Below are 24523 nucleotides of genomic sequence, written 5' to 3'. Positions count from 1 at the left end.
TGATGGCACAGGGACTATTTTAACAATGTCCTTACTAATTTTCTGGACCTGAACGTGTCAGTTTTCCTGTCCCTTTATGGCACATTTTGTTTTTAAAGGCCAATTTGGGATTTAAAACGTAACTGCAACTTGCCAATAAAGAAAAATTAAGTTAATTTCAAACTGTTCTGCAATAAATTCAATACAATACCATGATAATACCATAACATAAGATAAGGAGGAGTAATCAGGATAAAAACAGTTGATACCTGCACTTGCCTACTTGGACTTCACCTTAGAGACTTTAAACCTGCTAATGTTGTTGAAATTCATGTTCTTCATGTTGAAACAGACTCTGCTCTATTTACTTTTTAAACGCCTTGTTTTTTACAACAGCACTATAAATTATATTCCTCATGATATATGCTAACATTACTGCCAGAAAATATTGTTAATCTTTTCTGCCATACAGTCAATATAACTGTTCTCCTTTCATTTTGTCGCCATAATTGGACAGTGAACTTTTAATCGCTTAATTAGTAGATGTGAAAATGAAACGAAGAATAACTGATTGCGATGGCGATGTGTTGATGTTAAACAGTTCTTCATTTCTGCTTTGGTTGTTTACTTTTTTAAAGACAAGGAAACGAAATACTGCTTCTGTATGTGATCAGAGAAAATGATGGACTCCAACATTTACCCTGACTTGCCTTGCTGATGAATGTACCCCACTAAGATTGAGATATAAAATCATGACAGCATGAAATATGAGGCTTGTATACATTTACATCCAATACCCTTTTGAAAACAACATCTTTTGTCATGGTAGGCAGCTCTTCTCCCAAAAACAATCGCTCTTTGTCAGAAAACACACACGTATATACATACGCACTACACTCGAGAACTGATGGCAAGCGGCTCAACCTGATCAGTCTACATTTACAGTATGGTCGTTTTTTTTTTTTTTTCTCAAATTTTTGCTCTACTCCCTGCTGGCCTGATCTTGATGACTCATTGGCTTTGTCTGGAGAATGTATTGTTCTTAAGGGCAGGCAGCACGAACAGGCACGCTGTTTAAGCTGGGTCATAAATCACCCCGGACCCCTTGGAGGGTGGCCACGGTGGCTTTAGAAGCAAACAGACACTTAGACTGTGCCCAGGATAAGCCACTGGTGGAAATGGATTCACCCGTCTATCGCTAGATAGAATCGTAGTACTTATGAAGGACACTCAAGTGCATCATAATCGCTTTGGAAATCTTTATAGCTGGCCATTTGTCTTTAGCCGGACAAACCAAGCAGTAATTCATAACAATATGTGTGGAGGACCTTTTCTGATACTTCTGGAAATGGAGGCTTGTTAGAGTATTCCAGATAATTCCTTTATCTAGAATTATGTTAATTAATACTTGACTAAAGCTGTGTAAATTGAATACTCCTAAGTATTCAGTGATAATATTTATCTGTAATATTTAATGGCTTATTTGTTCATTATTTTTAATATATTTATGTATACTTTTTTGCTATACTACATATATAATTTTTTACAGATAAAACAAAAAAGGCATTTGTCCTTCCACTGTTGCTCTTCATATTTCATCATTACTCATTACATCATTAAAATACAGCTGATATCAGAAACCTAAAATATATATTTTTTAAAGTTATTTTATGATGTGGTGTTAAAGAAGCTTTTCATTTGAAAGCACTCTTTACTTTTGAATGAATGCCACTACCTACACAGTAATTGAGATGACCTTCATAGTAAGACTTTATAAAGTTTGCCATTCATTTTTTCATATTCAATATAAATGCATTCAAAATAAATTCAATAGAACCGCATACCAAATTGTATAATGAGGTGATTGTAGTTAAAAATCTTTTAAAGATGTTTAACCTTAAATAAACACATAAATTCAAGTAGGACTTTGAAATTCTCAGAATAACAATAAAATATTTATTTTCATTTCCTTGAACTCTTGAAACCTAGACAGGATCCCAGTGTGTTCAGACATATTCTTCCGAAGCTGAACAAAGGCAAATTCTGGTATTAATTATGAAATAATGGCCTAAAAGTTTAATCAAATGAAACACTAAAACTTTTTCTTCTTTAATTTTTTTAAAGCATCACTTTAAATTTTGCATAATGCTTTTGAGTTGGAGTTGAAAAGTACACTGAGCCGGTTGGAGTTCTTGTTCTTAGTAGAGGCGACTCTAGGATAATACAGCATATTAACTGCTGGAGGTCTCTGTGTTGGCTGGTAGAAAATTCTGCTGTAGTTAAGCATGCATACTTTGGTTTGTTCCTCAGGTTCATCTGCTGAAGGATCAGCTCTCTGCAGAAGCTGCAGCGAGGATTGAGGCCCAGGCTCGAGTTCACCAGCTGCTGCTGCAGAATAAGGACCTACTGCAGCATATTTCTCTCCTGGTCAAACAGATTCAGGAGCTGGAGCTCAAGCTGGCTGGGAATGGCTCTAGTGAGTATGATTTCCTGTATTCATCACTGTTAGGGAGTAACTTTAAAAACCTCCATTGTTTTTGTAGCAGATTTTCACTCACACTAGGAATGGTTGCCTTGAACCAAGCTTCTCACTCCCTTAGTGACCTGGACTCACATTGCACTTTAAATTTCGGGCCGGACTTTTCATGCAATCATGCTGCATGTATCAGAAATTCCTGTGTCTGTGTTTCAGTAAAGCATTTTTTGTTGACCTTCTGCATCCATTAAAATATTTTTTACAAGGTGACTTAAATGTGGCTGTTGGGACAGTCATGGATGAAAACGCTTTATCATACGGGCTAATGTGAAAAACAGCTCATCTCCAGGTGCTGCTGGTCTAAATGAAAGTGTACTTTAAACTAAGCATGAAATTAACCCCTGTGGAGTGCCACGATGGTTGAGAAGTTAAAAGGCAAAGAGAAATTGTATGTGATGGGGAGAGAGGTGGAACAGATGGGAGGGTCTGAGTGAAAAGGCAAGAGTGAAAGAAAGCTGCTGAAACACATCAGATCTATTCAGAGAGGGCAGGTGAGGATATGTTGCAGAGGTAGGAGCACTGTTATAAACCCACTGGAGCAGAAGAAAAGGGAAAAAAGTGGAGCAGGAGTGACATTATGAAGCGTTATATAATATGAAGGAAGGCAGATGACATCCACGGAGAAAAGAGAGTGAAAAGACTGAACCCCAGTTTTTTTTTTTATAGAGTACTAAGGTACTTTGAAAAAGTAGTTTAGAAAAGAATTAAAAAGTTTTAACACTGAGAATGCATGATGGTTGATTATTTCAGTAGTTATCTAGTGGTCAGCCAACAGCTTGCTGTTGATGGTTCAATTCTGTTGCACTGTTTTTGAATGTAAGAGGCTGTGACGTCATTTCAGGGTTTACTTATTATTCATACTTATTAATACCGAGATTCTTTAGGCAGCCCCCCACCTAGTTGATTTTGAAAAAATGTAGTATTATATGTAATGCCTTTTTTTAAATCTCTTAAGCTCATCAAGGGTGTATTCATATGATCAAAAATACAGATTTTTTTCCCTAATAATTGGCCATTATTACACTCTACAGTGTCAAATGATTCTTGGGAAATCATTCCAATATTCTTATTTATTATAACTGTTTAAACTGTTGTGCTGCTTAATATTTTTTGGAACCTGTGGTTAAGTTTTTTATTTGTTTGTTTGTTTTACTTTTTATCAAATAATCCAGTAAAAAGTATCACAGTTCCCAAAAATATGACGCAGCACATCAGTGTCCAACACTGTTTATAAATCAACATATTAGAATGATTTCTGGAGGATCATGTGACACTGAATGCAGGAATAAATAATATTTTTAAGTATATATTAAGTGTGGGGGTGTGTGTGTGTGTATATATATATTTTTATTATTATTATTATTATTATTATTATTATTATATATATATTTAATTTTTTATTTTTTTTTAATTTTCATTTATTTAGTTTTTATTATTATTATTATATTTTTTTTTTAATAAATAAATGCAGCCTTGATGAACATAAGAAACTTTCATTTTCATTTTCCTGCATTCATTAAAATATATTTTTTGTCCATAGATGAAAAGAGAATATAGATGCATTGAAACATTGAAATATGTTGTGATATGAATTTTTTTTTTTTATATATAGGCAGTTTTGTTAGATTAGTATAATTAGAAAAAGTTGAATCAATTTTCGGTCTCCTCCTTTCTCTTAACAGTGGGATCCCAAGACAGTCTCCTGGAAATCACCTTCCGTGCGAACGTTCCCCCCGTCCTATGCGACCCCACCACCCCCAGCCCAGAGGACGCCATCCTTCCTCCACTCAACGATGGGACACAGCTATCCTTGCCGCTGGGCAGTCCAATAGGTAGGGACCAGTGCTTGATCAAGTTTGAGTGTTTCCGCTTTCTTCCGGGACCACCCCAACAGGAGGAGAGTCCCGACACACCATCCCAAGGTGTCTCGCCCTCATCACGGGATGAGCTTCTGGGTAGCCTCGAGCTGCTAAAATTCCGCGAGTCGGGAATCGCATCCGAGTATGAATCAAACACAGATGAGAGTGATGAAAGCTGGGGACAGCAGGACGAGAGCACCCTGCGTCTGCTCAATGTGCTCAACAAACACGGCCCCTCTGACTGCTTGGAGGATGAAATTGCTGTTTAATGTGATTTTGCGCTCTTAGAAAAACACTGCTTGATGCTTTGCTTAGAAGATTCAAGTCAATCAGTGTCAATATTGTCAAACCGTCTACTGCTGTTTGTACTGCTGATGAATCTGGGAGACCAAGGTAACATTAACGTTTGGTGGCCGTTTAGTTTGTCACATTTAATTAAAGCATAGTAAATACTATTGTCTCCATTCTAAAGTTTATGGACACACATCAAATGCCAGAATCCTGTATCTCTAATGGAACGTTCACACACAGTGATGGAGGTCGCCAGGTGTCTTATATAGTTGGTCTTAATGGCCATCCCTTCTTCTGAATGATTGATAGAATTGTTTTTAACAGATTGAAAAATATTGTAAAACCATAATATTTCATATCCTTGCATGTGGACAGGGACTGATAGAAAAAAACACAAAAAAGACAAATATAGAAAAATTCATTCACAGTAGGCAGATCACGTGTTCACCAGCATCTTCTCTCCTATTGGTAGCTGCCACATCGCATAAATACTCATTTGCATAAACTCTGTTGCATCCCTGGACACTCCCACTTTCTAATGCCACCATTGGCTTTGACGTCGGAAACCGCTGTATGTGTTAACGCTCTTTAAGAGTCTACAAACAAATGCTGGTTATTCACAAGCAAGTATTTGTTTTAAACTGCAAGGTATACAAGTGAAAAAAAAAGAAAAAAATGTATACATGAGCCTGTGATGTTGTATCTATGACATCAGTTGTACAAGTCGCGGGTTTGTTCCTGGGCGGTATTAGGCATGTTTGCACTGATATGCTCTGCCACTTAGATCACCTTTCATCAGAAGTGCTCAGAAGGAAGACAATTACGCAGCTACATCTGTTTTAGCATGCACGACAGAACAGACTCTTAATTGAATGACTGTGGACTGAGGACGCTACGCTAATTATACCCTAAGGGTAACGAGGCGTCTAAACCGGTCAGATCTTTACCAACAGGAACCCCAATTAGAGTGTCAGAGTTTTCACAACCCACGTCCCTTATTCATTATTTTCATACTCAGAAGAGCTTGTCGTGTCTGACTGCTTCACAAATTAACTTTTGTACACGTTTTGCTTTCTTGTGTTTAGTTTTTCTGTGCTTCTAAAAAGTGCTATTTCGTTGTCTTACCTGTATCTCTCTGATAAACTGCTGACTCTTTAACCTCTCTGTTTATATTTTCCAGTTTTTCCCCCTCTCGCTCTCTCTGTTTCTCTCTGTGTGTCATTTAAAGAGGCAGACAAGTGCACACAATTAGACTGGTAATAATAGAGTGGTGAGCAATTCTTCCCACACATAAAGCACATTGAAAGCACTTTCTGTTGTTGGTTTAGTCTTAAATGTCTGTATTTTCCTCCATTTATGCACTAATATCTTTTTTTATTTCTTTCCACCAAGAAAACTAAATTTAAGAATTTTTCTTCTTTAAATTTCCTTTAGGCTTGTAACAATCTTCCCACAGATTCTTCGCTACGTCTATAATGAGGGTCCTGATCAATCTGATCAGTCCTGATCTGGAGGCCAAGACCCTGCTGTGAGCTGGGGTCTAAATTGTCATTGTCATATTTTTTTTTTTTTTATAAGAAAAGTAATTTGCTTAGAACCGCCCTGGCAAATGCATGGCAATGGCATGAAAACCAGGCAAAACACTAGTACTTTGGCAGTGAATTTATTTTCATATGATACTGATGCCCGTGGAAGCATCATTGATCTTGTCCTTGAATCCTGGCCACCGTTAGTTTTCGAGAAATAAATAATTCAATAATTATTCCACAGAAAACAGCCTTTGGTGTCACGAATAATAAACCTCGAATTGCCCCTCCTGAAGGTAACTGCAAGTTTTCAAAGTATATGACTCATTTTAAAGCCATTTTAATTGAGTTGTGTAATTTTCAAGAGATTTGCAATGACACTGTTAGACTGTGTTCATTCATTGTGAGAGTCATTCTCAATGAATGTTGGGTAACATGCATTGTGCTGAATTAACAGATCAAGGAGTTATTTGAACTAGCTTTTTAAAGTGCCTACACAATCTGGCATTTCTTTAGCAGTGCACACTAGTTAAGTTACACATATATCTATATGAATACATTTGATTGACTTTCCTACTTAAACTGTAGTTCAGGTGGTTCTGCAATTCCAAGAATCGCTGGCAGGCGAATGGAAACGCTTCAGACGCCATATGCACGCACAGCTGCTTCAAGAAATAGAAATAACCACTAAAACGTGTATGCGCTCACTAAACCAGCAAGTGCAGAGAACACCATCTGAATCGCTGTGTAATTTAAAGGATGTTCTGGAGCGTCCCGGTCTCATCTTTGCTCGCTCAGGGAAATGAGCGGCTGTCGGATTGATCCTTCTCCCTGCGGCGTAATTGAAATTGCATAATAATATCACATCTCATTTTAGTACAGCTCCCGCTTCTGAGAGAAGCTTTTGGAAACTCGGATGCCTCTGAATTAGAGGCTCATGCCCGTGCCCACCTGCTTGCTCTGAAGGCTTTTGAGAACATTCTTTCTCCTGAAGTTGCCACGGTACTTTAGTTTGAAGTGTTGAGCTCCAACTATTGTAGAGACTATAAACCTTTATTTACAGTGGCCCAGTATATTGTGCACAACACAATGGAAAAAAGCCACAACCCATGAAATTAGCAAAACACAAGTGGAACAAACCCCCACACAACAGAAATAAGCCATAACACAACGAAATTAGCACAATGCAACAGAAATAAGCCGCAACACGACAAAATTAGCACAACACAATGGAAACAAGCTCCAACACAAATGCAAACTATGAAAACACAATGGAAACAAGCCACAATATAGAAGTTAGCACAAAACAACAGAAACAAGCTGCAACAATTAAATTAGCACAACACACCAGGAATAAGCCACAACACAATTAAATTAGCACAAAGTAACGTAAACAAGCCACTACACAAAGAAATTAGCGCAACACGAGAAACAAGCTGCAACACAAATGCAAACATCACAACACAACGGAAAACAAGCCGCAATGCAATGAAATTAGCACAACACAACAAACAAGCTGAAACACAACAAAATTAGCACAACACAACAAACAAGCGGTAACACAACAAGATTAACAAAACACAATGGAAACAAGCCGCAAACCAATGGAATTAGCTCAACACAACTGAAATCAGCACAATACAACAGAAAATTAGCACAGCACAACAAAATTAGTCCTGTGCATTGTGTTGTGATTTTGTGTGCGTGCGTGCGTGCGTGTGAGTGTTGTGCACTACTGGGCCACCATATTTATTCTATTTCCTGTCAGGATTACAAAATTTGACATTACTATCTACAAGGATGCCCAAGGAGATCTAGGGCACTTCGCTGTACTTGGGTGGAAAAAATCCTTCATGTTAAAAAGGGAACTCCAACATAATTCAATTGATTTCGACTCCTTTATGTCCCACAAGGGTGACACATCAGCTATATTCGTAGAATGCACCGTTACGAGCCGTTAGTCCAATCGGGTTCTAATGAATTCTTCAAAGACACATGACCGTCAATCAAGTAAAAAAGCTGTCATTATCTGGCATCACCGTCTACTTGCTCCATATTCCTTTATTTCATCAGTGCTTAACTTGCAGATAGTTGCATTGCATGCATGTTACTGCTTGACATTGATGTGTCGGAACCTTTGATTAATTATTGATCTGAGATTTGAAGTCGAATGAAAATGGGGGCATTGTCTCCTGTTATGTTCATGGTTATTTTTTCTCTCCAGTAGCAGAACATTGCCATAATAACATTTCAAAAGTAGATGTGGAGGTGTTTTGTGCTGCTGTTTGGTCTCACCTTAATTGTAAGACTGTTCTGACATTTTTTGAGATTTATGGTCTTTCAAAATCCATTTCTTAACAATGCATTTTCCAAAGTGCTTCTGTAGTTTTCAGCACGCTGCTTAACATACAAATAGCTATTGACCAGAAAAGTTTCCATGCCATCTACGGTTTTGGGTGGGGTTGTTTTTGTTGCTCTTTTGGGGATTTTTATTCATTTACTTCCTTTCTACCCCTATATGTGCTACAGTATATCTACAGTACCAAGGAGACTAGTCAGCCAGCAGTGCTGTTCAACAGAGATAAAACTAATGGATAGTCCTAACAGTGCAGGTCACTTGTGAAGTTCTCTGCCCTTTTCATTTAGGAGTCCTGAAATTGATGCTTATATTCTGGGCCGCTGTGACAGTGCCATTATGGTGCTCCACCTAATTTGTGTTAATGATTGAGTTTATAATAGGGAGTCAGTTAGTGCAAGTGCATTTTGAGTTAGTCCACCTTAACCCTCTCATCATGATTTATCCAGGGTTCCAGAACTCTATTTTCCCATCCCCCTGCCCTTGTATTTAAAGATTCATGCTAGAAAGGGTGTTCAAATGAAATATTGATGTTTGACCCATCTTCTGCTGACCTGAACATCTAGGTCATCTAACTTGGAGATAATGGGTTAAATTGCTTTATTTATTCATTGTTATTCTCCAGTTTGTCCATGTAGAGGTAATAGGCTTTTGACTTATCTTCATCAATTCATTTTTGATTCTTATTATATGATGGAGCGCATCATTACATACAAAAATAATCATACCTAAAAGTGACCAGGTTTTATATGGTTTATAAATATAGAAATATGTCTTCATATATTTCCATTTATTTATACATCAATATGATGTCTTTTCTAAGACTTAAAAATATAAAACTAAATATTTAGAAATATTTGAGATGTATGTATATTTATTTATATATACATTTCTGAAATTATGATTTGTATATATTTGAATTTTATATTTTTATGTAATTTTATATTATATTATATAACACTAAAATAATTAATCAGTAAAAAATTTAAATGCATGCTATTATAATTTCTAAAACAATTATATTTTCGAAGATTTTATATAAACGCTAAAATATTTAATAATAAAAAAAAAATGTAAGTGCATGTTGTAAAATGATTTTTAATGTCTTCATGCACTAAACTCAAACAGCTGGAAATGTCATGGAAATTCTTGGTCAAAAAGAGCCGCAGCCCTGTACCATGTGGCCCCGTGGATGTGTGTGCTGGACAGCGTTTGGTCCAGAGGTTTCCTGCTGGGACACATCAGGAGCTCATAAACCAGCCCAGAATAGCAGCGTGTCAGATGCCCTCCTAACATTAGCTACTGTGGCGGAGTCTCAGTGAGGTATTTTAAACTGCAGCCTAGAGCTACACAATAATGGCCAGCCCTGTGGAGAAGGATCAAAACCAATGATCACTGTGTCACGCTCAAAATTGCAAGCTGATGATTTGCTATATATCCTCCTTTCGGTCTTCCTCACTCAAAATTTTGTCTCACTAAACCATACTTGAGATTTTCAGCATAAAGACTGGTCCTGTTTCCATGTATTCTGACTGAAAACTACCCTCTTGGACAGGATGAGGTTAAATAACATATAACCCAACCAACCACTCTTTGTTTTAGTTGCATTTTTGGGACAGATAAATCTGAAATGGATTATACTGAAATGGAATAATAGACTGTACAAAAATACTCTTTAGGAGTTCAAGAGCATATTGCTGAAACCCTATTGTAAAGTTAGAATGCCCAAGGATCAGCATTCTCCAGCTAAAGCAGACCGGGACACCAAACCATTAGTCGATGAGACTTGAAAATTGGAGGGACAATAGGACTCTTGCCGTCTAAAACATTACCAAGGCTCAACCCAATCAGCCTGATAAGGGCGCTACAGTGATCAAAAGTATGACATTTCTCATAACTAAACAGGCTCAAGTTTGTTGGAATATTTGGCTAATGACCCACAAAACCCATAGATCATGAAATGTTGGGTATTTTGAACTTTTTAAAAGCCAGCTTTTTGTGAGCTTATCCTAGTTTTTTGCCCAATTGGAATGCCTATAACTCTTGAAAGGAAAGAGATGTATAGGAGGGTAAAAGCCAGGGTAACACTAATTTTACATACAGAACTCAGTGAAAATGACATGAATATGACAGTGGGCAAATGCATAAAGCACAGCATAATTTGAAATCACGAGGTGAAAGTTTAAAACATTAAATTAACATGGACTGACCATCACGCAGAGAACACGCAATCATGCTGGATACACATGCACACTTCACAAGATCTCACAGCTGGATTCGACCAAGTTTGCAAGGTTTGTGAAATTAAATGTCCATTAGCCATTCAAAGATTTGTTTAAATTATATAAATGCGTATTTGCTTAATGCTGATGGAAAATGAGAAAGTTTTTTAATGTTTGCCTTTCTATTACTAATAATTTAAAAGCAACCATTATAAAACTTGTAGTATCTGATTATTAGACTGGCTTTTATCCATGTTAGACAGAACCGTTAACAACGAAGCCAACAAGAGAGAGAATGTGAGCTGTGCGCACTCAGGCACTGCCATTCCAGTAACGAATACATCTGACAAGCAGAAAAACGTATCGGCTGATAACGATATTTGGAAAATTCCAAATATCGGCTGATATATCAGGAGATATATCGGTCAGCCACTAGTAAAAACCATGCTGTTACTCTCAAAATTGTGTGTGTGTGTGTGTGTTTGTGTGTGATATGCATCAGGCGGTCAGTGAAGGAAATGTGGGTGGGCTGTGGGTGGCCTGTCTGAGGCTGATACTTCTCACAAACATAGCTGAACTAGTCTGAGTATTGTATCATTAGCAGATGAAATATCATGTCAGTCAGTGAAGTGCTTAGTAGCATGGGCATCAATTATTTCATTCAGACGTCAGATGGCCCTATTGGTGTGCTACCACTGATAAATATATGCAATGATACAATCACAAAAAAACACAGATGAGAATGTTCTTTTCTCCTGCTCATTTCTCTCTAGTCCTTAATATACAGAAGCAGCATGTTGTGCTAGTTTCAGCTTCATAGTCGAATTAATTCAGTGTGATGACTCGCATTTTGAAGATCAATCCTGTGAATGATTTTAGCTGGTCTTGTTACCCAGTGGCATATCTGGAAAAGAAAAGCAGACCCGTCGCAAATGGTAAGTTGTGGGGTTTTTTTGTTGTCATTTTCTTCCCCTGATTACCATGACAACAACATGCTGTTTTTGGCACACAAATTTCCCTCATTTATCTGTTTGCCTTGCCTGCAGAGCCAAGACATTGTCAGCATCAAAATAACTTCTCTTTGTCAAATATTTGTGTGGAAAAGCCTCTCTAGTCTCGTATGTGGCCCGGGCTTGTTGTCGCTGAGAGACTGTCAGAAGCTAATGAAAATTCGTACTCTTCCATGAGCAAGTGTTGAAACTGTTTGAGTTTAACAAGCTGAAAATAAATATGCCACATCAAATGCCTTCAAGCGTTTCTTAAAATCACATTTGGTTAGAGCCAGACTAATATACAGCTTTTATTGTGAACCGATTTGAATGGCCTAAATTGAAGCTGAAGTTGAAGTGTCAGGGCTGCCTTTGTTGGCAAATTGCAAATATTTCCATCTTTGTCATTGTCAGTCTCCCTATCTTCAGTCACCTTTTAAAAGGTAAAAGCTCGGTGTTATTTTTTTTATTTTTTAACATTTGTGATGTCCACTGGCCTATGAATACTATTCTAGTTGCATGTATGAGCATTAATATACTGTTTTGTTGGCTGTAAACAATAAATTATGTTCTCTTTGCACTCAAATGCCAACCATGAAATAATGGTTCTGAGGTAAGAAACATGAATTTTTGTGACCTGACAAATGCTGTTTTTAATTTCATTTTATATTGATGGCCATTTTCTGCCAATGTTGGTGTCATTGGGTTTTTGTTGTTGTTGTTGTTGTTTTGTTTGTTTTTTGCATGAACTTGTCTATTGTTCAACTTCTTTTCTTTCTTTTTTTTATTAAAATGAGTATCCAGTTGTCATGTATTTCAGATGGTTGTGATGCTTAAACCCACTTGTAGCATTTAGAATGATTATTATGACTTTATTGGTTGCACTTTACAATGAGGTTCCATTTGTTTACTATATCTAATGCATTAATTAACATTAAGCAATGTATTTGTTACAGTATTCATTTTTGTTAACATTAGTTAAAAAAAGATACACTTGTTCTTTGTTACTCCATGTTAGCTTAAATCTATTCATAGATAAAACTTTTCATTTTAAAAATGAATGAATAAATGTTGGAATCAACATTAAGATTAATAAATGCTTTAGAAGTATTTTTCATTGTTAGTTTGTTAACTAATGGAAGCTTATTGTAAAGTGTTACCAATGTATTTTTATTTAAAAAGTTAATCAGCTATCAGCCAAAAGATGAAAATGCATCCCTACATTTAATCTTACAGATCTGAGAAAACATAAAGCATAAAAAAAAAATGAGTCAGTTGAACATATTGGTTAAATGAAAACTCTTCAGTTTTCAGTTTGAAACAATCATGTATTTAAGTCTGTACAAAAGCTTCTGAAGTCTCAGCTCACCTTTAAATGTTAATGTGATGTGTATGTTTTCATTAAAAGTTCCCCAGTGCCTCCCTTTGTCTGAAAACCGTTTTGTTATTTTGTTTCTTAGTGGACCAAAGCATGTTTGAGAACTGCAACGCTGCGGAGCAGCCGAAGCTGAGCTTTCGTCTGGCCAGCAGCAGCACCTCCACAGACACATCTGCAGGATCAAAGACAGGAGGCAGCCAGCACCTAAAAAATGCCCTGAACTTGGGCAAAGCCATGGGAGCCAAGGTAAACGACCTGCTCCGCCGAAAAGATCCCAGCAGCCTCGGAGACATCGGGGTCACAGAGGTGAATAAGAACGTGGAGCCAGTGTGGTCCAGCCTGGCTGAGATGGGCCACAGTACAGCAAGAAACAGGTAAAGATTTCATCCTCACAGCTGCAAACACCAGTGACCTCAATACAGTCACTATATTCAATTGACTTCACGCTTAGAATAAAATTGCTAGGAAGTTGTCAGCCGTGGTACTTGCTCTTGACATTTAAGGCCCGTAGTGCCTCTTCAGAGAAGTATTCGGGATTGGACTGTGTCATGTCCCAATCCGATACCCTCTTCACTGTCCTGTCTAATAAATGTCAAAAAACAAGGAAGATATTCCAACACCATATTCCTCTAAACGTGGGCTGATCTGGTTCTAGTACACTTTCACTAATGCTGAAGGAATGCATTTCATCCAAAGAAACAAAATGTATTATTGTAATTTAAAAGAATTGTTTTCTATTTAAATATATGTAATATTTATATTTTATTTATTTCTGTATGGCTCTTTACATGATCCTTCTGGAAGTGTTTTTTGGGTTAATGAAATGAATACTTTTTTTCAGCAAGGATGCATAAATTGATCAAAAGTGACTAAAAATATTTGTTACTTTGTTATAAGATTTCTATTGCAAATTATTCATCAAAGAATACCATAAAAGTATCACTGTTTCCACAAAACTATTAAGCAGCAGCAAATCAGCATATTGATTTCTGAAGGATTGTGTGATGCTGAAGACTAATTTTGCAGAAAATTCAGCTTTGCCATCACAGGAAATATTTAAATAGAAAACGTTTTTTTTTTCCTGTTATAATGTTATTTTTCAGTTATAATCTTTTGTAGAATAATGTAGAAAATTTTAATGTTTTTAATGCCATTGTATTTTTGATCAAACAAATGCTGACTTGCTGAGCATGAGAGACTTTCTTTTTAAAACAAAACATTTGTTATTACAAGATACATCATGGTATTTGTTGATCAATTCATTCAGCCCTTTACAGACTGTCATTCATCATGGCAGATGGCCATGGTTCATATTTCTCTATGGCAGTTCATATCTCTTTCAGCAGTGAATGTGAAAACAGGACAAATGTGCTCTATTATATGTGAACTCCATGCATTACAGCAGAGATCTGACTGACATCTCTTTGAGGGGGGGGGGTGCATCTGCCATCATTATCAGCAGACTTCAAGAGAATGTACTGTACATGTGTCTGTTTGTGTGAGTCCATGTGCATGTGTTGCATCAGGCAAACTCTGACTCAAGGGCTTTGCCTTAATTGGCTGGATTCTTACCAGTTGTGTAACATCTAGTATATGCATTCTTTTTTTATTATAGCTGCTCATAAATTGTATAGGATACAAGAGATTGAACCTTTGTTCATAATTATAAAGCTTGCTGAGACAATCATTGAAAGACTTACTACTTACAAACGTTAGGTAGTGAACTTGTTACCCACTCTTCACGATTTGTGGAAAAGCACCCAAAATTCAGGGGCCTGATGAGGAGAGATTTTTTTTTATAATATTAGACTTTATGGCTTTTATCAACATTCTTACCTTCACAAGACCAAGTGCAAATTCCACGGTCATAAAATGATAAATGATGCATTTACAAGAAACCAACTTCTTATCATTTCCAGTAAGGCTATTATTGTACAGATACAGTGTGTGGCATTACTGAGGGAACTGGGTTGTCATCATGGGATATTTATGGAAAGTTCAGTACAGGAATGTGTCACTAAAGGACTGTGGACTTGAGACAGCAATGATATCATTTAATTTACTATTGTCCACTGACCTTTTTCAATATGTTTTAACATATTTATTTTACACTTCTGCTCAAAATTTTGTTTTTTTAAAAGAAGTCTCTTATTTTCACTGAGGCTGTATTTATTTGATCGAAAATACAGTAAAAACTGTAATATTTTTACCATTTTAAAATAGCTTTTAATACAGAGTTCTGGCATGAAACTCTAGATGGCGCAGTCCAATAGGTCTAACTCAAACTGACCTAATGACATCATTATCACATGGTACAGCTGATTGGTTTTCTCCTATATCAGTAGCCAATGAGCTCGCATTCTAAGCGCACTTTCATCAATCCAAAGTTCAATCAAATTTCTTTTAACTTTCCTCCATTGGAAATACGGCGAAGCTGTCCAGCTGTTTTTTTTTTTTTTCTTTTTTTAATCCTGCCCAAAAATGGTCCTCTGCATTCAACCGAAAGCCCGTTCTGCTGTTTACTTTCCCCCTTTCCCTCTAGGCTCAATCGGTTCATTAAAATGTACCTTTAATAAGATTTATTCAAATGAAGTGTGATCTTGTATTACAGAGGGAAATATCTGGAATATCAGAACGAGTTGCTGGTAGTCTTTGAAATCTTTACTTTTTAAAAGTATCATTTCGGGTCACCGTGTTAGAGAATAAAGAAATTCAGGCCACATATTTGCTCTGATCTTTTGTGGTCCATTCTTATCTTGCATGATCACTTTGTGTCTTTGCTTTTTCTTTCTCTCACACAGTCATATCTCCCTGGATTCCTTCCCTCGGCTAGATCCCCCACCTCCCACCGGCAAAAAGCGTCTCCCACGAGCCCTGAAGACCACCCAGGACATGATGATATCCTCTGACCCCGTGGTAGCCTCCCCAGAATCCTCCTTCGTCTCGTCACCTGATAAGATCCCCAAAGATAAAGCTGAGCTTCAGCCTGAATCAAGGCCTGAAGAGTCCAGCCTTGAGAAACCTTCAGAACCTGGCAACCGTGTCGAGAGCCAGATGGAGAAGGCGACGGGTTTAGAACTGAAAAACGAGCCCACAGCTGTGGTGACGGATCAGAAAGATTCGGAGGGGGTTGATCAGTCACAGCTGCTGCTCTCGGTTCCAGATCTCATTCACAAAGACAATCTGGACCCAAAGAAACTGGCCAGCTCAGAAACTAGAATGGCTTCCACCCCGTGTCCAGGGAAAGGGGGCTGCCGCATCAGCGTCACTGAGGGGGAATTGTTGGGGAATGGCACAGCGGATTACCGGACCCTCAGCTTGGAGAACGAAGAATCCCACCCTGACCTGCTTTCATTTGAATAACAGGCTTGAGACCCTTAAGATCATTTATTCTTTCATTTAAACTGCTTTCATTCTACATTTCATAGTTTGCCTTTAAGTACCACTGACTGTACTTAGTTATTTCGTAGATATAATTATTAAAAAAATCGCTATTGTTTTCTGTTTAATCGTAGCACCATAATCAATTTAAAAGATTGTATTTTAAAGTATTTGTGGACCTGTATTCAAAAAACCATGATGAATCAATTAACAAAAAACCAAAGTGTATACTACACTGCAAAAAAGAGTTTTGAATTAGTATTTCTTGGCTTTTTTCCAGTCAAATATTCCAGTAGAACTTCCAGATAAATGTACTTGAAGCAACACTACTGCATAAGAATGCAGTTCTCATATCATAAATATTAGTGAATTTTGTATTTCTTACTGCATTGGAAGATTGTTTCGCTTGTTTTAACTAGATAAAAGACTAATAATGATACAAAAGATTTCAAATTCATAAAAATGCTGTTCTTACGAACTTCAAATCAACAAATCCTGAAACAAATGTATTCGGAATCAGCTTATTAGAATGATTTCTGAAGGATCATGAAAAATAAGCTTTGTCATCCTAGGAATAAATTACAGTTTAAAATATATAAAAATAGAAAAGAGTTATTACAAATTTGAACGACATTTCACAATATTGCAGTCTTTAACTATTTGTTAAAAAAAAATTTACAATTAAATGCAGCATTGGTGAGCATAAGAGGCTTCTTTAAAAGAAAATGTAAGAACATCTTACAGACCCCAAATTTATATTATTGAAAACAATTCTTTATGTAGTTTTAAATTGTATATGTACTGTACGTGTATTTTGTTTGAAGGATTTTTAGACTATTTTACTGGAAAATTAGACAAAAATACTCGTCAAGAACAGAAGTTTTGCAGCGTTACTGTTATACCTCCAAAGCTGTCTTTGCAGTTTCTTAAGTGGGCAGCATTGCATGTCTTATGTATGTATGTTTTGTTGTTGTTGTTGGTTTCATATCAATTCTTCATCAGTGGCTAGCTGACCACATTTCTGAGCTTGTGCTCAGTGTAATATTTAGTGGCAATATGAGCAGACGCACATGAATATAAAGCCTTATGCACCTAACGGCAGCAGTATGTGCTGCTTCCATGCTGTTTTTGACACTATGTGACCTCTAGATCAACTCTCCCAGTCTCATGGAGAAAGTCTAGGATCCTACCTTTTTAGCAGTGTCATAGTAATAATAGCCAAGGTGATGATGGCTCGAGGAATGTCAGTAATGAGGCTCAGTCAACATGAAGGTATGCAGAAGGGTTCTGAAATTCCCTGGAATGCTATAATTCAACACTAATCTCGATTCTCGTCCTCTTGTTTGTGTAGACAGCCTGACTCCCATGACATTCTCTCAGGCCTGTTCTTTATCCCACACAGTGGCTCCTCTGGAGAGATTTTGGGCTATTCCGATGCTAACAATGCAGCTATGTACGCTCCTGAGATGGTCAGAGATATACTGTAATTCTGCATATGTAAAGTTGTACTGACATGTTGATGGTCAAGTCAAAGCTGGGATGAAATTGCTGATATGCATTAATGAAAGATGGCTTAAAGGTTTTGAGTTGTCTAGATGTATTGGCAATGTAGCATTAATTAATATATGTGAGCTTTCGTACCAAGGTTTGGTTACACTACCTTTGTGATACCAATTGTGCAATGATGCATAATAATTCATAATAGTGTAAACACTACAATGAGAGCAGAGAGTAAAGCAAATTCATGCAGATACGTTTGCAGTTGATTAATTAATATGGACCACTGATACTGTTACTGGACCGTCAGATATGAAGTGTTTTATGAAATGCCTGTGTACATGGGCTGGTGAGACTACAGCTGAATGAATGAATGAATGAAAGAAAAGCATATTTATCTTATTGTTTTAGACACTGTTTAGAGTTCAGAAGATTCTTGGAGGGGACTTAAAGGAATAGTAGACCTAAAAATGAAAATCGGATGAAATTCCACTCACCCTCAGGCCATTCAAGATTTAAAGGAGTTTCATCAGAACAGTCCAAAGAGCTGATTAAAAACAAGAAAATATTTGTTAAGAAGTGCTTTATTAAACAGTGCTTGATCTGTGCATATTTCTCCTCTGAGTCAGACCGGTTGACTTTTTTTAATGGAGCAAGCAATAATATATGGATAGAGGACTCTGTCAGGTGGGATCCTCTATTAGAGTATTTTAGCCAAAAGAAACCGTTTGAAGTTAGTTTTTGAACTATAGTTGTGTGGATTATTAATGTTTTTATCAGCTGTTTGGACTCTCCTTCAGACGGCACCCATTCACTGCAGAGCAAATGATGTAATGCTGAATTTCTTTCAATCTGTTTCAATATAGAAACATACTCCTCTTCATCTTAGATGACCTGGGGGTGAGTACTTTTTCAGCACATTTTCATTTTTGGGTGAACGATTCCTTTAACATGACTGGAATGTTATTATTTTATTTCTGTGATTCATGTATATTAATTTCGATCAAAGTGGTCCCATCATTGTCACAGTTAGTTTGAATGAAGAAAAAAGAATGTTGAAGGAGAAACGCATGTATATGAAGGTTTTATGAGTGCACTGAAATGTATTTTGAGAAGCTAGGTATATTAAAGTGATTTCCCATTAAGCTAAATGTCTATTAATGATGAAGTTTGGGTCTGGGTGCCTTTATTTTCAGTAAATGGATTTTATGCAACTTCGTTTTCATTCAAGGCAGTTCATAAAGCAGAATTTTCAGGTTCTGCGCCAGTGGAATTAAACGGGCTGCTTTATGACATAGCAACAGTAAAGTAGGTCTTGCTGAGTTCTACATGAGATTGAACCTGCAGGTTTTGGTTTACCAGAACTGATTCCTAACCATGAGGTTACCATCACCCCAAAGATTCATGCATGGACACTTCATAGCATTTTCTGATCACCACAATATCATGTGATTTTAAAGCTGCTCTATTCGTTGTACTACTTTTTATTAGCTGCAAAGTTAACAGTTATGACCTACCTTTTGATTTTTTGGATCTGATTAGTCTACTACTTTACAAGCAATGCACCTTTTTATTTTCAAACACCTAAATGTTTCATTTCATTCATGAATCCAAAAGCCTCAAAATATGATATATTGAGAATTAAGTTAACCTGTTAACTGTCACTCACGTTTTTGAAGATAGACATGAATGTGCATGATACAAACCTAAATTTTTATAATTCTTGACTGAAAACATTTTGTAACATGATTTTGATGTACCATTTACATGGTAATGCAATGTCTGATTTTAAAATGGGTTTTGAAGGATGAATTTTGAGATTTTATGTTTTCAAGTGATATATAACTTCTGATGATTTCTAAAAAGTGATAGGGAAAAAGGCAACGAGGAAGTCTTTTTTTTTTTAAACAAAGGTAAAAGCTCCTTTTGTAATGTAGATTTCTGAGGGTGCACTCTTGTCATAAATTCATCTATTACTTTTCCTACATAATTTTTAACAAAAAATATTGGTAAAATATATATTTGGGAGTCTTAGACCTTTCCAACGATATATAGTTTGTCAAGATTAGATTAGATTTGATTGTAATATAGTATAGTCAATGTAGGCGTCCCGTATACGGGACAGGGTGACATTTAACAGGTTAAGACCGTATTCTGGTGCTCTACACAGTTTTATCTTCAATTCAGCCTTTGCTGAACTCAGTAAATGAGTTAGAAGTAAATTCTGAAAAGTGAATTGGGGCAGTGGGTGTGATCTTCATCCTCTATCACGTTTCAGTGTTTATTGTAGTCATATCCTTTTTTACAGTTTCCTAAAATATAACTTTGTGTCCTATTTATCACCGCCAGCCAGACATTTTGTTTAGACTACTTTAAGCACAAGGGTAGCTTTTAATCCGAAGAAAAGATTTTGTCATATGGGTAGAATAATGGATGACAATGGAATACTGAAATGAGTTTTGGAGTTAAATTCTGTCAGTCAGTATAATATATGGGGTGTGAAATTGAACTCATGATCATTGTTACATCAGCCCACTTTGCTCGGAACATTTCTCACCTGTTCCTGTGCAATTCAATCTGTTTTTCATTGCAATTGTGACTGGTGTTTTACATCCAAATGTACTTGTGATTCAGTACATTATTGAAATAAATTGTGATAAAGGCAAAAGCCATTCTGTTGCATTTGATTCATTTGGACTACATTGTCTACTGTTCAATATTTTTTGAGATTTTATAGTATGTATATACAAGATATTTTTGTAGTGTATTTATATATAGTAAATTACATTTCTAAATATATTAAAACCGAAAACAGTTTTTTAAATTGTATATTTCACAATATTACTGATTTCACTGTTTAAAATCAAATAAATATAGCCTTGGTCATACTGGTACTTGCTCATATTTTTATATAAAAAGTCCTTTTGGATAAAATCTCACTACAAAGGATTGCTGGTGTTAAGAGTTAATGAGACATTTTTTTAGACTGGACGGATCTGCTGCAACAAGAAGTCTTGGGGAAGCGAGAGATACTCTAATTTAGTGCTGATTTCCTGCAGGACATGAAGAATGCATTGTCAGAATTCATTTGTTGTCCTTGTATGTCTCTCTGCAAGGTTTGAACTATTTGTCTGATCTTTTTTTTTTTCATCTCTTTTTCACTCCTTTATTTACCCTTGAATATTTAACCTTGTGTAAGACTCCAATGTTTATGAGTTAGACTTATATAATTGAATACTATTGTTAAAGATTGTGTTAAATAATACTGAAATCTATAGTCACTTGTTTCACTTTTCTCATTTAAATATTAAGGTGGTTGAGGCATTAGGAAATAATTATTAGCTGCACGTTAAAATAAAGGTTCCTATAAACGATGACTTTTTGTTGTTGTTCTCAAGCACATTTTATTCGGTGGGAAAGTGTTTTGTATTTGGATGTTGTTATTGTGCTGTAAAATACACAAACGAGAGCTGGAACTTCAAGTCCCCCAGTATAGTCACTCAGCAGGGTCCCAGGAGATGAGAAAGGGAGCGGAAATCCCACAGTTGCCATATTGGCTAAAAGAGCCAATTTTGCAAGGTGAGAGAAACTTTCCAACGGCAAGATTCATTATGAGAACAATACAGATGAGGAGCTACTACGTCACCCACCTGGAGCTTCTGGCAGTTCTGCAGGCATTGTTCCACTTCAAGTGCTTCCTGTTGCACACAGACAACATATTTTTGTCAATACAGAGAGCAGACTCTATTTGATGTGATATGGTGATGAACCACATTCATTTTATATGTAGCTTACAACTTACAGGTCAGCAGCAGTTAAAAACTGCAAGCGCAGGAGGTTGGTCTGAAAAAGTGAAAAAAGAACAATTCTAAAATGATGCTTTGTAGTCTGTATGCTAATGTGATCATTTTGAATTTACATGACAATGAATATCCGAATAACAGAGGCTCATGTAGCCATCTAACTGCAATAAATTGATTATTTATTCTTAACAGTGTTGAATATTAATTCAAAAATAAATCTTTGAACCACAATCGTTTATACAGTTGAATGCATACATGCATGAATAAATCAGTGAATCAATGAATATAGTTAACAAAGGACATTGCATTTGTGCCTCGTCTTCTGTCATGTATTGTTTTATATTTAAGATGTTAATGAACCGTGGTGGTATTTGTGGACTGGCACTAACCTGGTTTATAGATTCTACTTGACAGATTTCTAATATCTTGTTTGTGCACATCTGAGCTAACAATGGCAAAATACAGTGTGCCATCTTTGTTGTTCTTTCTGGGTGATATTATTAGCAAGCATGGCATTAGCATTTGAAGGCCTCTTTTGTCTCTCATTCACAACGGCGTTTTTCGACCTCATAAATTTACGTTTCAAAATCTCTATTCAAGATGCAGAAAAGCTCAAGACTTGATTATTGTAATGCACTTTTGGCTGGATGCCCCAGCGTTTCCATAAATAAGCTGTGGCTTGTTCGAAATGCAGCAGCAGCGATCAACCAAATCCAGAAAATATGATCATATCAGTCCAATATTCACACACAGACTCTTAGTTTAGTCTAAACTGAACACTTATGTATTTAGTCAGTTAAATTCCTATAGTCTGTTTTTAACCTGCTGAACTCGCTGCCTAGAAGCTATTGTTTCTTCCACTATTACTTTTAAACATTCTTTCCTTGTTAGAAGTATTAAAGCATAGATTTAGAGGTCGTGAATTAGAGGCTAATATACAACAGACATAGATAGTGGCTCCTCTTTTAGCCCAAAGGACACTACTAGTTTTTAAATAATATAATATTAACTGTTAAAACAGGATCCAGTTACACGGGAAACATAAACGTATTTTAGTACGTAAGCACTTGCACCAAAGATAAAACCATTTCTAGTACTTCCTTCCTGATCTAACAGTTGGTGAATTAAGAGGATTTCCTTGTTATAGCAGTAGAGGCAGGATTTGAGTAATTTGGCATTTGTGCAGAAAAAACGGCTCGCATCAACTTCCCCTAGAAGAAACAAATAAAGTAATTTGGCTTCTTGGGTATTATTATTATATATTTGCTCCGATGATTCATATCAACCTTTGGCAATAGTAAGTGCTGTATGCATTTGATTAAAAGGCCCTTCCATTATGAGTGTTTATCTGTTTCCATTATTAACATAAGTCTCTTTTATGCATCATAGGCATATAAAATAAGAACATTATTACATGATTATACAATAGATCATTGAAATAAATAAAAACATTCTTTATACATATACGTTTTTATAACTAGAAACTCTAAAACACGTCCAGTGTATTTTTGCTGTACCATAATTTATTTCCCTAGATGTCCAAGAGAGTCTTCAGCTTGCACGACTCTTTATTTAATAATAATACTCAGCTAGAAGTCCAGTTTGAACCTGGAGGGTTATATAGTGAAAAGTGGAAAAATAATCATGTCACCGGCAGGGTGCTAAAGAAAGATGACATGCTGCGTGTTCACAAATCTGCCTGCAGTTTACATTCCAGCTCCCGTTCATCTGTCTGCCAAGAGAAGACCCAGAATGCTGTTTGTGTAAAGAGACTCTGCAGGCACAACACTGAGAACAGAGTTGGGATTGTTATTGTGTTACTATGGTGACAGAAGGTCACGGCTGTGCCTTTGTACAGCCATGCTGAGCCGTAACCCATGCATTTTTGGCATGCAAGAATTACCACTTGCCTAAAAAGCAATGTGAAAATAACTGCAATGTTTATGACAAGAATCGTCCAGTGAAGAATAAGATTGAACAACCATGCACTCTTGTGATGGAGCACAAAAGAAGAAATATTAAATCGCACTAGTAATGTTTTTTTCCCTCCATATAATTGAATGGGGAATAAAGCTTTCAAGCTTTAAAAAGGACACACAATTATTATAAAGTGTTCCATGTGATTCATGCACTATATTACAAATAGTCTGAACTCATATAAACTTTATACGGAGAAACTTAAGAAATATGATAACTATAATATACATTTAAAATTATTTAACCAAATTGTCATTTACTCACCTGCATGTCATTCCAGACCAATGTGATTTTCTTTTAAGAGAAAAGATTGTCCTAGTGGCTCTTTTGCATGCAGTTACATTGAACAAACACTAAACCTTTCAATTTCAAACATCAAAAAGGACTCAAAAGCACCACAAAGTATCATAAAAGTGGTCTATTGACATCTGCACTATATATCTGAAATCTTCTAAAAGCCATACTGTATATAGCTTTGTGTAAGGAACAGGCTGAAATTCAACTGAGTCATTGAATTAAATTCAAAGCATTAAATCAATAATCCAATTGCAGTAGTAGAAACATCAGGGAATAATGACTTAAATTTGTTATGTTTCAAACAACAAAGATGGCTTTGAGAAATATGGACCACTTTATGACACTTGGAGAGTGCTTTTGCATCCTTTCTGGAGCTTAAATCTTCAGTAACTGTATATAAAAACCGATAGTGCCATTTCTGTGTTTATGCTC

General features: G+C 36.3%; 1 protein-coding gene across 2 annotated transcripts in view; it reads left to right on the top strand.

Moving 5' to 3' along the window:
* LOC113101079 (carboxyl-terminal PDZ ligand of neuronal nitric oxide synthase protein-like) overlaps positions 1-17159 on the top strand; it is a 94118-nt gene extending 76959 nt beyond the window's left edge. The window contains exons 9-12 of one of the 2 annotated variants that reach the window (XM_026265545.1): positions 2290-2455; positions 4198-4347; positions 13219-13510; positions 15938-17159. In XM_026265545.1, the coding sequence (XP_026121330.1) occupies positions 2290-2455; positions 4198-4347; positions 13219-13510; positions 15938-16499 (1170 nt within the window). In that variant the 3' untranslated portion in view covers positions 16500-17159. Of the gene's footprint in view, positions 1-2289; positions 2456-4197; positions 5824-13218; positions 13511-15937 lie in introns of those variants that run through there. The other variant, XM_026265551.1, reaches the window with a different exon arrangement.
* Positions 17160-24523: the final 7364 nt, after the last annotated feature.

This window comes from Carassius auratus, chromosome 6 (genome assembly GCF_003368295.1).
Source record: "Carassius auratus strain Wakin chromosome 6, ASM336829v1, whole genome shotgun sequence".
In the NCBI taxonomy this organism is placed as follows: domain Eukaryota; kingdom Metazoa; phylum Chordata; class Actinopteri; order Cypriniformes; family Cyprinidae; genus Carassius; species Carassius auratus.
Note: the sequence above shows the minus strand (reverse complement) of the source record. Positions and strands in the feature narration are given on the sequence as shown.